General features: G+C 44.1%; 1 protein-coding gene across 1 annotated transcript; it reads right to left on the bottom strand.

Annotated features, from left to right (window-relative positions):
* Positions 1–413: 413 nt before the first annotated feature.
* id2a (inhibitor of DNA binding 2a) lies at positions 414–2,543 on the bottom strand. The gene is made up of 3 exons (XM_079528555.1): positions 2,046–2,543; positions 1,652–1,712; positions 414–1,081 (listed from the first exon to the last, which is right to left on the bottom strand). Exons 1-2 carry the CDS (start codon positions 2,403–2,405, stop codon positions 1,656–1,658), a joined length of 417 nt encoding a protein of 138 aa, XP_079384681.1. The 5' UTR covers positions 2,406–2,543; the 3' UTR covers positions 414–1,081; positions 1,652–1,655.
* Between the last annotated feature and the right edge of the window lie 12,511 nt (positions 2,544–15,054).

Genomic DNA, 15,054 nt, shown 5'->3' with positions numbered 1-15,054 from the left:
AAACCGTGTAATCCCATTTACGTGGCCTGGAGGAGAAAGTAAGAGTGCGGTGTGCCCTAAATACTCAAGAGCCGGCTCAGGTAGGCTATACGCTACAAACGTGCAGGTAGTAGACCCTGATATTCTTCCGTCACTTTTGTTATAGGCTATACAGTTAACACAGTACACAGCGTATTCTGCGTCAAGACTGGAAATTAGGGTCAACATGGTGTTTTTTAGTAGGCCTACCAGAATTTCTAATGAAAAAGGCAAGCTACATGGTCAGTTTATATACAGACATGTTTAACTGGTTTTACGCACAAACCTGTGCGTAAAACCAGACAGCGGGACGATTGTGCAACCATTGACACTAAAATCAACGTATTTCCCCGCCACCACCCCCCATCAGTGATTGTGGTTTTAAATGAGACGTGTTCAAATAACCTTTTCGATTTATTTTTTTATATAAAAAGGTACAATTTACATTACTTTTATAAAAAGTTTCAGCATAATTAAGTACAGCAATACACTTCAGCAGAAATTTGAAATTCCTGCAACTATACAAGATAAAACTCCGATAAGAGTTCACAAATGTTTCATTCTTTCATTTTGAGTTTGTTTTCTTTTTCCACTTCTCTTTTTTTTTTACAACGTCCAGTCCTTCATGTGCCAACAATTCTGACAAGACAAAGACTAAACTTTTTACAGTAACTAACCAAGTTGTCTTCTATTCACGTTCCACCTCCGCAAAAAAAGCGAAGACTTCAACAAAACAAAAAAAGAATTGGGAGGAGGGGTTTGGGGGGATCCTTGTGACAATAATCTCTTCTGTTTTTCTCCCACTGTCGGGAATATAGCGCCTTCCATTTCCAGAAAGGACCAAATAAAGTCTTAAGTTAAATAATGAGTGTCCAGAACAGAAAACACATCACATAAAGATTGTCCCATATAAGCAAAAGTCTCTCGATTAGTCTCTTGACTTTGAATGTCAGAAGGAGAAAAAACAAACAAAAAAAAGAATCCAGGCCCGGGTGGACAGAGGTGAGGGGAAAGTCCTGCTGCTCCCAGGTCTGTGTGTGTGTTTTGTTTCTTGACCAAACACCTGCAAAAGATTGAGAAAGAGAGGCGTGTTTAGAACATGCAACCAGGGCAGAGATCCGGACAGACTGGCGCCAGGGAGGAAGCCACAGTTTTAACATTTAAACCAAACACTCCGAAAAACCCGAGCGAAACCCCTGCGCTCCAGATGTACGCGCACGGGCCGCACACTACAATCTGGAAAAGAATCAGCGTAATTGCCGCTCAGCTGGCGCCTACCCTCTTCTTGTACCAATTATGTGCAGACATCGAGTAGCAATCCAAACAGCGATTATTTTTTTTCTCCCTTTTTTACATTACAGATGCTCTTCGTTACAAGAGACACGAGGGTTATAATGGAGCCCCGACGACTCCTCTTATACACAGAATAACAGTCCGCCTATTTAATAAAACAAATAATCCTTGCCATTTTGATTTGCAACGCATTCCATGCAAACATATTGGACCATTACATTACACAGCCAACGTGTGACGACAGCACACATTAGCGCTATGAACAAATGTCGGGTAATTCTATTGCATTCTGCTCCAGCAGACTGAGAGACAGGCTGGAGGGGACACAACGTCTACTTACCGCTTTAACGATGCAGAGTCCTGCTGTCATCTGTCATCAGCTCTGATGGCAACTCCGGGGACTGGAAACAAACAAGACAAATAAACCAAACGTTAATAAAGCAAGCCTCCTACAAACGGAACGCACAGGGTTTTTTCCCTTCCCAACAGTGCTGTTGTGGTATAGACTAGAGTGCGAATGCGCTTTTTACGAAACGTGACCGAGAAAAAAACAAAACGGTATTATTTCCCTTTCAAATTAGATTCCCCAATCAAATTATCTCAGTTATCGGATCCTTTTACGCGCACACGCAGGGCTGATTCAAATAACCTAGACGGTCTTGTATAGGTGCGGAGGATCGATTTCCAGACGCTTTTGCCAATTAAAGCAGCTCATTTAACTACGGCGTAATTACCTGTAACGACAAGATGCTGATGTCTGTGTTGAGGGTGGTCAGCGGGGTCCTGGAGGGGGACCGCGGACTGTGCTGCTGGTGGAGGCTCGTTGTTATTGCGACATTGGAGTCCAGCGCGATCTGCAGGTCCAGAATGTAATCGATGACATGCTGCAAGATTTCCATCTTGCTCACGTTCTTGTTCTGCGGGATGCTGGGCACCAGCTCCTTCAGCTTGGAGTAGCAGTCGTTCATGTTGTACAGCAGACTGAGCGGGTCGTCCAACACGGGGGTCTTGCTCCGAGAGATTCCCAGAGTGTGATCGGACAGATTCACCGCGCTGGCTTTCCGGAAAGACCTCACGGGGCTTATTGCTTTCATCTCGTCGGTGATGGTTTTATTTTAGTAGTAGTAGTTTCTCACGGTTGGTTCTGTTGTGTCAAGTCAATGTCTCGCTTTCCTAATCCTAGTCGCAGACGGTTCGTTGAGCGTTCAGACTGAAATACCAAGCTGTCAGTGCTGTATATATAGCCAGCAGGCTGGCCTTTCGACGCAGGGCTTTCGTTCGCGCCGATTGGACGGTGGGAACGTGTCAATCGCCGCCGCTTTGCTTCGCCATTGGCCGCCGGTCCGTAACGCGACGTAGCGCCGCCCTTATCTTCCGCGTTGCCAGTGGCAACGCATGTTGGAGGCGGCACCGAGAGCGCGCTTCAGCTCCGGTGGGTAATTTGGAAAATTGAGCCTTACCTGTTTCTGATCAAGAAAATTAATGATTCTTAATTCGCACCAGACCAGGCAAACCTGGGTGTGCGCGTTTGCAAGAGACGGAATGTTCAAGTGGAAAACTAAGGGATTCATCTTTCCACTGGGCTAAACAATAGTGATGAACACAACTTTCATATGGGCTTTATATGTGTGCCACAATGATGCTCTGCGCGGCACCTCACGATTTGATCGATTGTACATCTTAACGTTACATTAAATGTATACGGGCGTATGTTGTGCCATTTCATTGCTGTCAAGTTTCAACATGCCACAGTGACCCATAGCATAATGTTTTAAATAATTTAATTGGCCAGATGCACCTGGGGTTGTTTGAGTAGTATAGGTAGAGTCGGTGTATTTCGTATAGATAAAAAAAAAAAATTTCATGATCAACTGAAGTGCGTTATGTTTTGTGAGTAGCCTATAGGCTAGCTACACACAACTTCACTGTCCAAAAGGCTATCAAAGCAGCCTGTGTGTGCGTGCGCCCGCGCGCAATGAGCATATAGGCGATTGACACTCATTTGAAATATGCTGCCTATCTATATGCAAGATTGTTTTAAGGTTTCAGGATGGGGTGCGGCTCAAATGTAACTTGTTAGTTCAACTACAACCCTGATTGTGCACGTTTATGAGTGAAGCATCGATGACTGGCGGCCAGCAGGTAAGGATACAACAACTGTGCATGTGAACTGACTTGGGAATGAATGAATGTCACCATAGATTAATCAAAGTCTGGCTTGAGGCGACATGCATCTCTCATGTCTGACCAAGTCCACGAGAGATTAAATACCATTGACACCTTTAATGTTGCCAGAGTGAGCCATTTGTTTGTATAGATCAGTGGTTCTCAAAGTGGGGTCCAGGGACCCCTATAGGGGTCCTTGAGGGGGTTCCAGATTAACATAGCATCAATATTAGTTTAACCACTTCGACCCTTAAAATAGAATAAAAAACGCCTGCGGTCTTCGGGGCTATACGGTATACCCTTCGGTTATCTGAAAGTAGGCTATAGCCTATACAAGCTCACAATGCATGCATGACCTGTTATGAGCTTAGAGCAGCTATTAAAAAAGAAGGAAGAAATATTGGAGGGGCGAAAAACAAAATGGACTTTAGAAAACATACACAAAAAACACACATTTTAACAACCCGCAAATCTCATGGGGATCCCTGATCTCAGGTGTACTGTGTGTGTGTGTGTGGGGGGGGGGGGGGGCAAATAGCCTATGTGGTGACCCGGAAAAGTTTGAGAACCACTGATAACATCATTCTTGTTCAGCTGCATGGCGATGGTCTGCGCGCTGCGCGCACGGTGCGCACGGCGCGGGGGTTGATGATGATGCTGCTGCACTAACTGATTGCCCGGCTGGCACGAGCTAATTGCCCCGGGGCTGTTGTGGGCTGTTGTGATGGGCTCGTTTTGCTTTGTGGATTAAATTTCCTCACGGAATTCAATGCATTTTTAAAGAGGTGCGGAATAGGGCCATTGTTATTGGCCCTGAACCTGAACTTGAACTGACAGGCTTTAAAGCTCGAAGAACATACGTATAATGGTTAATTGTGTTGTTCTAATAGATTCATATTGACAAAGAACTTAGGCCTATGCGGAAACAGAAACCCTCAAAACCAAAGTAGGCTATAGGCTAATTATCTGTAATGGACAAATAAAAAGCATTTGCTTGCAGCCACAAGAGGCAGCTGATGGAGGATCTTAATGGGAAACATAAGTGATCTTCGTTTTGACATGGAATAGATTTAGAATGTGTAGAAATCGATAGGCCTATATGTATTTCCCCGTATGTCCAACAGGAGTTCAGGCCATCTGAATTAAAGTGGTCTCTTAGATGTTTTATAATTCAAGACTTAACAACTTTCAACCTGGCGTCCCTAGTGGGCTGTGTCATAGAAGAACTTTGTCAGAAATGATCAAAAACTTTGGGGAAAAAATGATGAAAATGTTTCACTATATTTTTGCGAGACATGCACCATCTTATGACCAAGTATAATAGTCGAAGAAACCTAAATAGCCTATTATTTAGCCTATTTCTATTTTTGTAAATTGGTACGGCCAGGCAAACAATTCACCAGACAGCGCTTCTCGTGAGCTATTTGAGGATGCCTTTGTGTATATCTAGAGTGGTAGGGCTACCGCTAGCCTATAATTAGGATATACACTCCGGCAGTATGACGGTGTCGCTTGCCGAAAAAGATATTCAAACTAACAAACGCGTCACTGCGGAGTATATATAAATTAGGCTTTAATACTACGTGGAATTCGTGCACTCGTGTCCACATCTGGTGAAATTGGATTTTTCCATTTTCTCTCCTCTTGCTTTCGGCTCCCACAGCTGTGTAGGCTACATCTCGCATGACACCCTGACTGATGCCTGACAGGTGATGGATCGGCACGGGAGCACGCGCCAGTACCGCGCGGAGCAAACCAGTGCTTTTCTCTTAGAGAGAGAGAGAGAGAGAGAGAGAGAGAGAGAGAGAGAGAGAGAGAGAGAGAGAGGCTGAGGGGGAGAGAGAGAGAGATGGTCGGGTCCGTCCTCAGTGTTGCCATGTCCGCTTATTATAAGCGACTTTGGGCTTGTTTTTCTGTAAAGTTGCTTGTAAATATTTGTAGTTGTGGGTTTTATTTTTGGTTGCTTGTTTCCCAATCCAGGGTTTCATTGTCAAGACAAGGACCCCCAAATTAATATATATCTGCGGTCCCCATCTGAAAACACGTTATGCTAGGGACCGTCAATCATACAAGATGCATGTGTGTTGTTAAAATATTCCACTTTTTTTCTTTTTTAAGAAAAAAAACGTTTGAAAATAGCAGATCTACAAGCTCCAAATTGATCAGGGTTGTGAGCTTGTAGAGCTGCTATTTTCAGCCTATGTACATGTTAAACTATAGCTAGAGGGCGAATAAGGGCTCTTTTTGGGCTTGTTTTCATAGACCCCGGCCGCTTGTTTCTCTCGCAAAACCTGCCATCACTGGTCCGTCCCCCTCTAGACTCTCTGGCGCCAGCCCCGTGACGTCAGCCCATTCACTACGGCCCTGCAGCCAGGGCTCGCGGCGCCGCCTGGGCGGCTGCTATGGCGACCGGGCCTGTCAGTCAGCCCGAGGTCTCAGCTGATCAATGGGGCCGAACCGAAGCAGCGCTGCCTGTACTGCCTGCATGGGAGATCGGAATGTGATTTTGATTCGTCACCTCTCGGCTCCTCCGGACGGGGCTGCTCGCTCCGGGGCCCGCACCGGCACACACACCTGCATCGATTATAGCATGTTGCATGTCTAACGTTACGTTACTGTTGGAACAGGATCTGTTCCAAGCTTTTATTTTTTTTGCATATTTTTTGCCGAAAGTTCACACAAGTGGTTTGAGAGAGAAAGAGCCAGGCAGACCAGAGAGATCGGAGAGAGAAACGCAACTGTCCTGCCACTCAGTGCAATTACCCTACTTTGTGCATGTTATTATTATGCCTATTTGTTTCTGTATAAGTTTAGTGCAAGTCTGTGGGGAAAAGAAAAAAGTTTTTAGAGCAAAGTTTTTTCTTCTTTAAAAAAAAAAAAGTGTAGCAGCAGGTCATTTGAAGCTTATGTTTACCGCAGCCACTCAAAGGCAAAGACATTCAACATTCCTCAAGCTCTCACACTAGAAGAACAAATAAAACCTCTCTCTCTGTCTGCCCTCTCCCGGTCACCAACCTATTAGTTTGGGTTCAGGAGATAAGGTTTTGGAAAACAAAGTCCTGCCAACAGGCTGCAGTGAGTGCGCAGCGCGCCCCATATCCAGCCCCGGCGTCTGACTGTCTGCTCTACTGTGCTGAGCTGAGCGCTGCGCTCCCTTCCTAAAACATGTTGATCCAAGAGTCCAGCTCCATGCAGCTGCACGGCGCACACCAATGCTTCCCTCACTCACAACATTTTAAGATCTCCCCATAACTCTGGACAGTCAGTGTACAAATGGAATCAGAAACGGGTCCATTTGGTTCAATTTGTGTATTGTAGCCTGTGAGCGTCTATTTAGACTCCCTTAAAAGGAACCCAGAAAGTCCACTTTGAGAACCACTGGCTTTACGCAAAAAGAGAAGCATTTGTTTTACAGCTTGCGAGTTTACGTTATGTATCTATTTAAAACCGAATAGGCTGTTTTATTTCTTAACTACAGCAAGCGATAAACACTTCTGGCATATGTTTATGTCTATATAGTTTTTTTATTTACAGTATCCAGCGAATTTAGTCCAGTAGGCTAGGCTATACAGTTAATCAAAACTTTAGGCTACTTTGGTAAGATTTCGCCAGATTGCGATCAGAAGACAAAGACCACCCTGCATTTCTTTTGTCTGATACTTTAGCCTACTTTCTCTCTGCAGTCTAACATAACGCCGCGCGCTATTGCATTTCACTCCCCTGCCTGCCTTTTAGATCCGCGTCCATTCAGGGAAACAGCGACCCGGTTCGAAAGGGAATATTCTGCGTCTCTGTCCGTCCCGCGCGCGTGTGTGTGTTGTCGGTAAAAAGCGCTGTGACCATGATGTGATGTGCGCTATTCTCTGTGTGCGCCACGCGTCTGTCGCGTGTAGTGTAGTGGAGTGTGTACATGTTGTGAACCAGTGGCGCACGACTCTTGTAGCAACATCATCGACCCATTGGGGCGTGGTTTGCATGTTTAGCTATTGTCTCCGATGCTCTCCGTTTCTCAGGACAATTGGGTGTTACCCCAAGTTACTGATACTATAGCCTAACTTACTTGTGTTTATCCGGCATCAGTAGTAGCCTTAGCCTATCATGACAGAACAGAAGCAGGTCCCAGAAGAGAACTGATGCGTGTACTAGAGTCAACACGTTTGGAATCATTGAATGTTTAAAACAGTTTTTTAATTTATACATGTATTTACTTATTTTTTTACTTAAGACTTCAGCTTGGAGCATTTGAATGATGAAGGCTGCATAGTATTAATATAAGCAACAATTTGCTGCTTGAAAGTTTGGTTCTAAAGTTGTTACACTTCAGCAAGACCTCTCTCTCACACACACACACACACACACACACACACACACACACACACACACACACACACACACACACACACACACACACACACACACACACACACACTCTCTCTCTCACTCACAAACTCCCCCCTCCCCTTCTCTGCTCTCTGAGCTACAGCCATGGAGGCCCTGCTCTGCTGCATTGTAATGTGAGAGGCTGCAGTGCAGCAGGCAGGCACCCAGGCAGGCAGGAAGCACTGGGGGAGATGGATGGGAACGATGAGGTGGCCAGATTGGACAGTGAGACAAAAGGCACCATGGCTGCCCGAGTGCCTTCCAGGCTGGTAGTGGTGGCCATGCACTCCAAGCCTCCCTGGAGGCTAGCCTCCTCTGTCCACATGGGCACTGCTCATCCGTGCCACACAGCTGGCAGGAGATGTCCAGGGACAGAAGTATATAGGAAAGGACAGCCGTGCATAGGGAAGGAAGTAGAGAGCTGTGTGGCGCTGATGGGGGACCATCACCCGGCTTGTTGGTATGCCAATAAATGTTCATAGGAGGAATATAGCATGCAACTCCATCTTTTTCATGTTTTCTTTTATGTGCCTTTGCGGATGTCACCAGTGGTGGAAAGTACCTATAAAGTACAATGTTTAATAATTGTTTTTGGAAAAGAATGAGGACCCCCTGGAGGACGGAGGACACTAAAAAATATATATTAAAAATAAATGAAAACGGTAAATGAAAAACCACAGCCCCCTCACGTATTAGAAGGACAGTATCAGTCACCAGAAAAAAGACGGGTGTTTTTGATGAATCTACGGGTTTGTATAGGAAGGGGGTGGGGCAGCTAAAATGAATATAAAATATCTAAATACTGAATCAAGCAACTTAAAAACTGTCTGGGGTGTTCACATAAGACTGAGTAGACGATGAAATGACCAAAAGTTATTTTGTAAGTGAAATATATTAACTCCATAGACACATACAAAACAGAAAAAGTACAACAATCACGGCACTCCAACTTTAAGGTATTTATTGATACTTTTACGTAAAAATGTGAGTACTTCTTCCACCACTGCTAATCACACATCTTCACAGCAAAACAACCGGGAATAACTATCTAAATCCTCCCAAATGCATTTGCTGCCTGTGCGTATTGAAGCACTGAGACCCCATGTCCAGCATGACAAGTGACCTGATTGGCAGCATGGAGAGGTTGGTTACAGTTTAGTTTGTGAGCAGCATTGTTAATGTTATTCTGCAGCATAACTGATGCTAGTAGACCAGTGATTTTCAACCAGTGGTCCAGGGACCACCAGTGGCCCTTGAGGCTGTTCCAGGTGGTCCCCAGCAAAATGATGGAGAGTTGTTAACCAAATAGACCCTTATAGATCTTTAACTCTTGAGAGCGTAAAACTCAAGAGTTAAATTATATTGTTAAACATCTGCATTACGTAATGTACAAGTCTTACACAATTTGAGAATGTAGAAGAATAACGTTTGCCTGTTATCTCTCCTATGGTACCACATCAATACAGCATGGAATTGTGAACACATTCGAAAATCGATAACAAAATTCTTTAGTTTTGGGTCTGAGAGGCTAAATCTCATTCAAATGGTGGAAGAAAGAAAGAAATAATGGTCCTTGATATGAAAGAGGTTGAAAACCACTGCTGTAGACAGCTTTCTGTTGCCCAAGGAATCAGATAAATGCTATTTGCTTGTCTTGGCTGTGCGGTATGTGCTTGTATGTGTACTTGCTGGACTCACAGTGTGTGTGTATTTATGGAGGTGTGCATCATTAAGACTTCTACAGAGCGGTGGTGTTGTTTATATTTTTGGGAATAACAGTGATTCATTTTTTTGTTCTGTGTAAAGGAAATTGATAAACAAACGTCACTGTAATGACAGAGGGAAGACATCAAGGCGGGTATAGCGGTACCAACATAACATTACAGTATGACCTCAGACATGAATGCCTGCATGCATGTTTGTTTTGGTACTTTTAGAATCAAAACATGGCAACCTGTCAGGTGATGTCATACCGAAGGACTTTTGAGTTAAATATTTTTGACCATAATCAACTGTGAGTCCTCCTGTTCTCATGTGCCGGTGTCATTTCATTCCCACGTTGTTCCGTTGCAACTTCCTCTGTTCCGAGGGGAATTGAGAATGCATACGAGACCTGAAACTAGCAAGTGATACCACCTCAGCCGGAGACTTCTTGGATTCTGTGGTTTTGTGTATCCATGGTCGGGAAGCCCATTTTCGAAATGCAATCCATTACAGATGGCTGATTACCCTCCTGAAGTTGTGTCGTGTATGTTATTAAATTAAGGATAGTGCATGCACCCCATAAAACAAGCAATGTCCTGAAATGACACTTGACACATAAGGACAGGAGGACTCAAAGTTGTTTATGGTCAAGAACATTTAACTCAAAGTCCTTCAGTATGACATCAGCTGGCAGGTTGCCATGTTTTTATTTTAAAGTACCAAAACAAACACGAAAGGCATTCATGTCTGAGGACATAACGTTATCTTGATATCGCTACCCGCTACCTGCCTTGAAGTCTTTGCTGCCTGCATGTGTTGTCTACGTGGCCTTTTAACGCAAAATGTAAAAATGTGATAGGCCTAGAGAGCATGAAAATATCCTTTTTGACTTCACAATTATGTCGTTTTTTGAACTACCTCAGCTCTGAGCGTGACCTTCATTATTGCACACAGTCCTTAGACTTATTCATCACCCATGGTTAAACTCACATATTTGAATACTGCGGAAGCAAGGAGTGTCCATTATGGGGTCAACATTTCATTATTTTCAGAATTTGTCTAAACATGGCAGCTAATCCACCAAGAGATATTATATAAATACACCATACAACATATGTATTGCCATGTTGTGGACACTTTTACAAACTTACACTTACCACACATTGGCAAGGTTCATAGATGTGACAGCAGACACGTTTCGTTTATAGGACTGTCCTCCTTGTGGAAGCAAGTGAAACAGAAGGTGAGGGAACCACTTTGTTGATAACGTTCGACCGTGACGCACGCCGAAAAGATCCGATCTACAAGCTCGCAGCGTTGCATCTGCGACGCATTGTGAGCTTGTAGATTGGATATTTTCAGTGTGTGACATCATGTTTACGATGCCATGTACGACGAAGTATCACTGCAGCTTTGGCCGCCCCACCCAGCATCAGAACTAAATGTCTGTTTCCCGTGGCCACGGTGGCCATATCTCCCCACAGCAGCGGGGCCCACTTCCTTATAACCCTCAAACCCTCCGGCCACAGCCGTGCAGCTCTTACTCAATCTTTTATCTATTTATACAGCGCAGAGGGAAGAGAGAGTTAATGTAGGAAACACACTAGCTTTGTGTGGAAACAGAGAAGCGATCCGAGACGTCTGATTCATGGCTCCGTTCTATGCCATCTCTGACCACCCGTGTGCTCTGTGTTGTTATTGCTACGGAGGTAATTTATGTGTCGTGTGTTTGCAGTATAAGGTAGAGAGCCGGGCCAGTGGGCTGCAAGGTGTTGTCATAGCACATATATCCCTGGTCCTATCTGGGCTCTAGATCTGCTAAAGCCCCCATGCACATACCTCTCCATGGAGAGAAGCAGTGCATAATGCATAACTCTGTCGAAAAATACAAATCTGACTCGGAAATGGAATGATAGAGACAGTGGCCCCTCGTCCATTTGCACGTTTGTTGTGTGTCTTCCGGCCAGTACATTGATGTTAGATGTATGTGCTTTAGTTACACATACACTTAACCAGTGGTTCTCAAAGTGGTGTTCAGGGACCCTCAGGGTTCCTCGCGGGGTTGCAAATGGATTACATGTCTGTAACTCTGAGAGTTATGCAGCTCCTTGAAATTAAAAAGTTTGAGAACCACCAAGTTTTCTCGTTTTCAGAAAGGTGTCTTGTTCCCCAAAAGCAGATTTGCTGGTGTGAGCACGATGAAGAGGTCGGGTGGGTCTTGGAGAGCTGGTGCTTTAAACTGATCACAACAGAGGTCTCATGGCCCTAATCCTCTTTGCCTCTTATCCCCCCCCACCCTTCACCCATCTCATCGGCTCACATAGGATCAGACATTCAGGCCCACACTTTCTCGTGCTTTCCTCTGTTGGCATACTCTGACCAACCCACACAGAGGCCATTTTGCACCCGAACCCCCAATTACTTTCCCTTCTCAGCTTATCTTTCTCACCGTATCATCATTCTCCTGACTTCCTCCCTCTCTCTTTCACCCCCCCTCTCCCTTTCCTTTGCCAATTTTCTTCCCCTGGTCGTTCCTGCCAAGGGCATCTGGGGACTAAGGAACTCTCTCCCCTCCTTAAGTAACAAAAGCTGAGTCACTTTTGAAAATGAACTTTTAGTCTTTGAGGCAGCGTTGTCGTGATTGAAGTGAGGTCTCAATCTCTTAAGAACAGTAGTGTTATGCACTCTGTTCATTCAGAATAGTGGGGAGCTAAGCAGAAATGTGGGAGGGAGAGAACAGTCTAAAAACAGAATATAGTTTATTTACAAAATCCTTTGAGATTTAGCCTATGTTATTACAGTTTATTTAACCTCATTAAGAACTAATTCTTATTTACAATGGCGGCCTGGCAGTGAATAATATTATTTTGAAAATATCTTCTATTGTCACTGCCAAAGTGTGACTGGGGAAGTGATATTTGGAATAAAGAGTAAATTAAATTACTCTTGAATGTTATTGACATTTTCAGTCATTGAAAGACCTTACTTGTGGACCCCAGGAAGATTAGCCATATCTGCTACTAAGGTAGCAGCTAATAGGGGTCCAAATAGACAATAAACAATTACTTCACTTGCTTGTAAGGATCTGTGTTTGACCACTAATGGGTAATGACACTACAAAACCTTTTCCATTGTGGATATAGTTTAGCAGCCATTTTGAAATAAAAACGCTGTACATTATTATTGTGGTGGTGTAAGTCAACGTGTAGTGTTTTAGATTGCATTCTCACTGATGCATACTTCTCCTTTACTGTGCAGCTTAAGCAGGTAGCCCTAGCCAGCATGGCTTAATATGGCCATTTACTTTCATATCTGTGGAATGAATCAACCTTTAAAGGCCATTAGTGATATTAAAAATGCTCCAGAGAGGCCGACCTTAACTGGTGTACTTCCAGGGCCCTGTGTGTGTGTTACAGTTAGCTTTAGATTATTGGGACTTATTGGAGTAACAAGCTAATGGAATTAAGGTGCTGGGTTTCATGCGCCCGTGCCAAGATTCAGCATTAAAAGGATGTGTGCTGAATAAATAGTGCTTTAAGCAGATGAGATTCCGACACAGGGGGGATTCGCCTGTCAGAGCACCATTGTTTGCTTGGCTCCCGAGCCAGAGTAACTGTCAAGTGCACCTCTGACCATGGTTGGATGGATAGCTGATTCAGAGCGCTGAGAGAAAGAGGGTTTTTTAAAAGCAGGCTTTTAAAAAGCCCAAAGTTGTGGAACTCTTCAAAATGCAAAGCAAAGAAACTTTGGGCATTGAAGCTCCTCTGATATATCGCCCTACGGTTTGAGGAATGGGAAATTTGCTAGAGGCAGTTCTAAAAAGAACCGTTTGGAAGCACAAGTTAAAAGGCAGCGAGAAACCCTCTTGAAGGAAGCGCACCGCTTTCCTGTTCAGATGTGTATTTGCCAGCTAATTACGTACATGAAAAGCAAGAATCAAAATGGAATCCAAATATTTACCAAAAATAAACCCACGTTTTGTTTCATTTTCTCCATCACTAGTGCCAGAATGTGGTGCTCTCCATTACAGTATAATTCATCTGATGTTTGTGTTTGTTGGTGGATTAGCTGGGAGGCGTTGCTCTTGGCCAAGGCTGTAAAACGCTCTCATCTGTATTTTAATGGACTAAGAAGCCGTGGGAGGAAGTGGCTCCGTGCCACAATTTCACAGAGAAATGGAGGATCTCGTGTAGCAGGTAATCTATTTGTGAGAGTGTTTTATCCGTATAAATGGAATTAGTGGCTGGTTTGACGATACATTAAAATCAACAACCCCCTCCCCCTCAACTCCCCATGTCTCATGCTTGATTTACGGTGTTGCACACCGGAAATAGCAGATCTACAAGTTCCGTGGTTTACTGCGCGCGACACAGAGCATAGGCTATACACCAGGCTTAAGCCACTCTGCATGGATACAGTATAAATAAAATCACATTTGACTGCCCCCCCCAGGCCCCCCCTAATTGGGTTCTGTGTGCTAAATGTGCTATAATGCTGCTGAATTGTGCAATGATAAAATGTGAAAGGACTGGATAAATGACGTGCCTTGGTATGAAATAGGAGCGAAGGCTTGAAGTGGGATTGGATTCAGGAAATTTGCACGCTGCATCTAATGGTCCATGAGAGAGTTATGGGGATAGACTGTTTAATACACAGCATGTTGAGTCACATAGCCTACTTACAGAGAAGAGAAGGCAAAGGTGTAGAATTGTAGATTATGCATCTGTGCACATTGTATGAGCTCAATAAATGCATTGGTAGAAGCCTGGTTTCTCTCCATGTGTCAGTTCTCCAGGTGGTGATGATGATGATGAGGGTCATTATTATTATTATTATTATTATTATTATTATTATTATTATTATTATTATTATTATTATTATTATTATTATTATTATTATTATTATTAGCCTGACCTATGGCTCATCCCTGTTGCTTTTGTATCACAGAAGTAGCAAATTACCACTCCACCTCAAATTCAGTTGAGATTCCTTCAAGTTGAAAACACACACACACACACACACACACACACACACACACACACACACACACACACACACACAGACACAGACAGACAGACAGACAGACAGACAGACAGACAGACAGACAGACAGACAGACAATGTGCACACAAACACTACTTTCTTTCTCTAACACCCCCCCGACACATACACGCACACACGCCACAACGGAGCTTGCAGATGGTAGGGTTTCTCTAACCCAGCTCTTTGTAACCTGTTCACAGTGTGAGCAGAAAGGAAAGGCTTGTCTTTTATCAGCCTCTGAACGCAGCAGTGTTGACATTGGGATGGCACCTAATTAGGTTAGAGCCAGCGCAGCGTGCATGGTTAACTAGGCTGGCCTGGGCCTCGGGCTCCCAAGATCCCAAGGTGACTGCCGCACTACGGCTGAGGAACCATCCCGCGCTCCGCTAGTGTTATCTGCAGTGCTGGAAGAAGAGCTCAGATCTTTTACTTCTAGGCGAAAGTAGCAATT

Source organism: Electrona antarctica, assembly GCF_951216825.1.
Source record: "Electrona antarctica genome assembly, chromosome: 18".
Classification (NCBI taxonomy): domain Eukaryota; kingdom Metazoa; phylum Chordata; class Actinopteri; order Myctophiformes; family Myctophidae; genus Electrona; species Electrona antarctica.
This window is presented reverse-complemented; position numbering and strand designations above follow the sequence as displayed.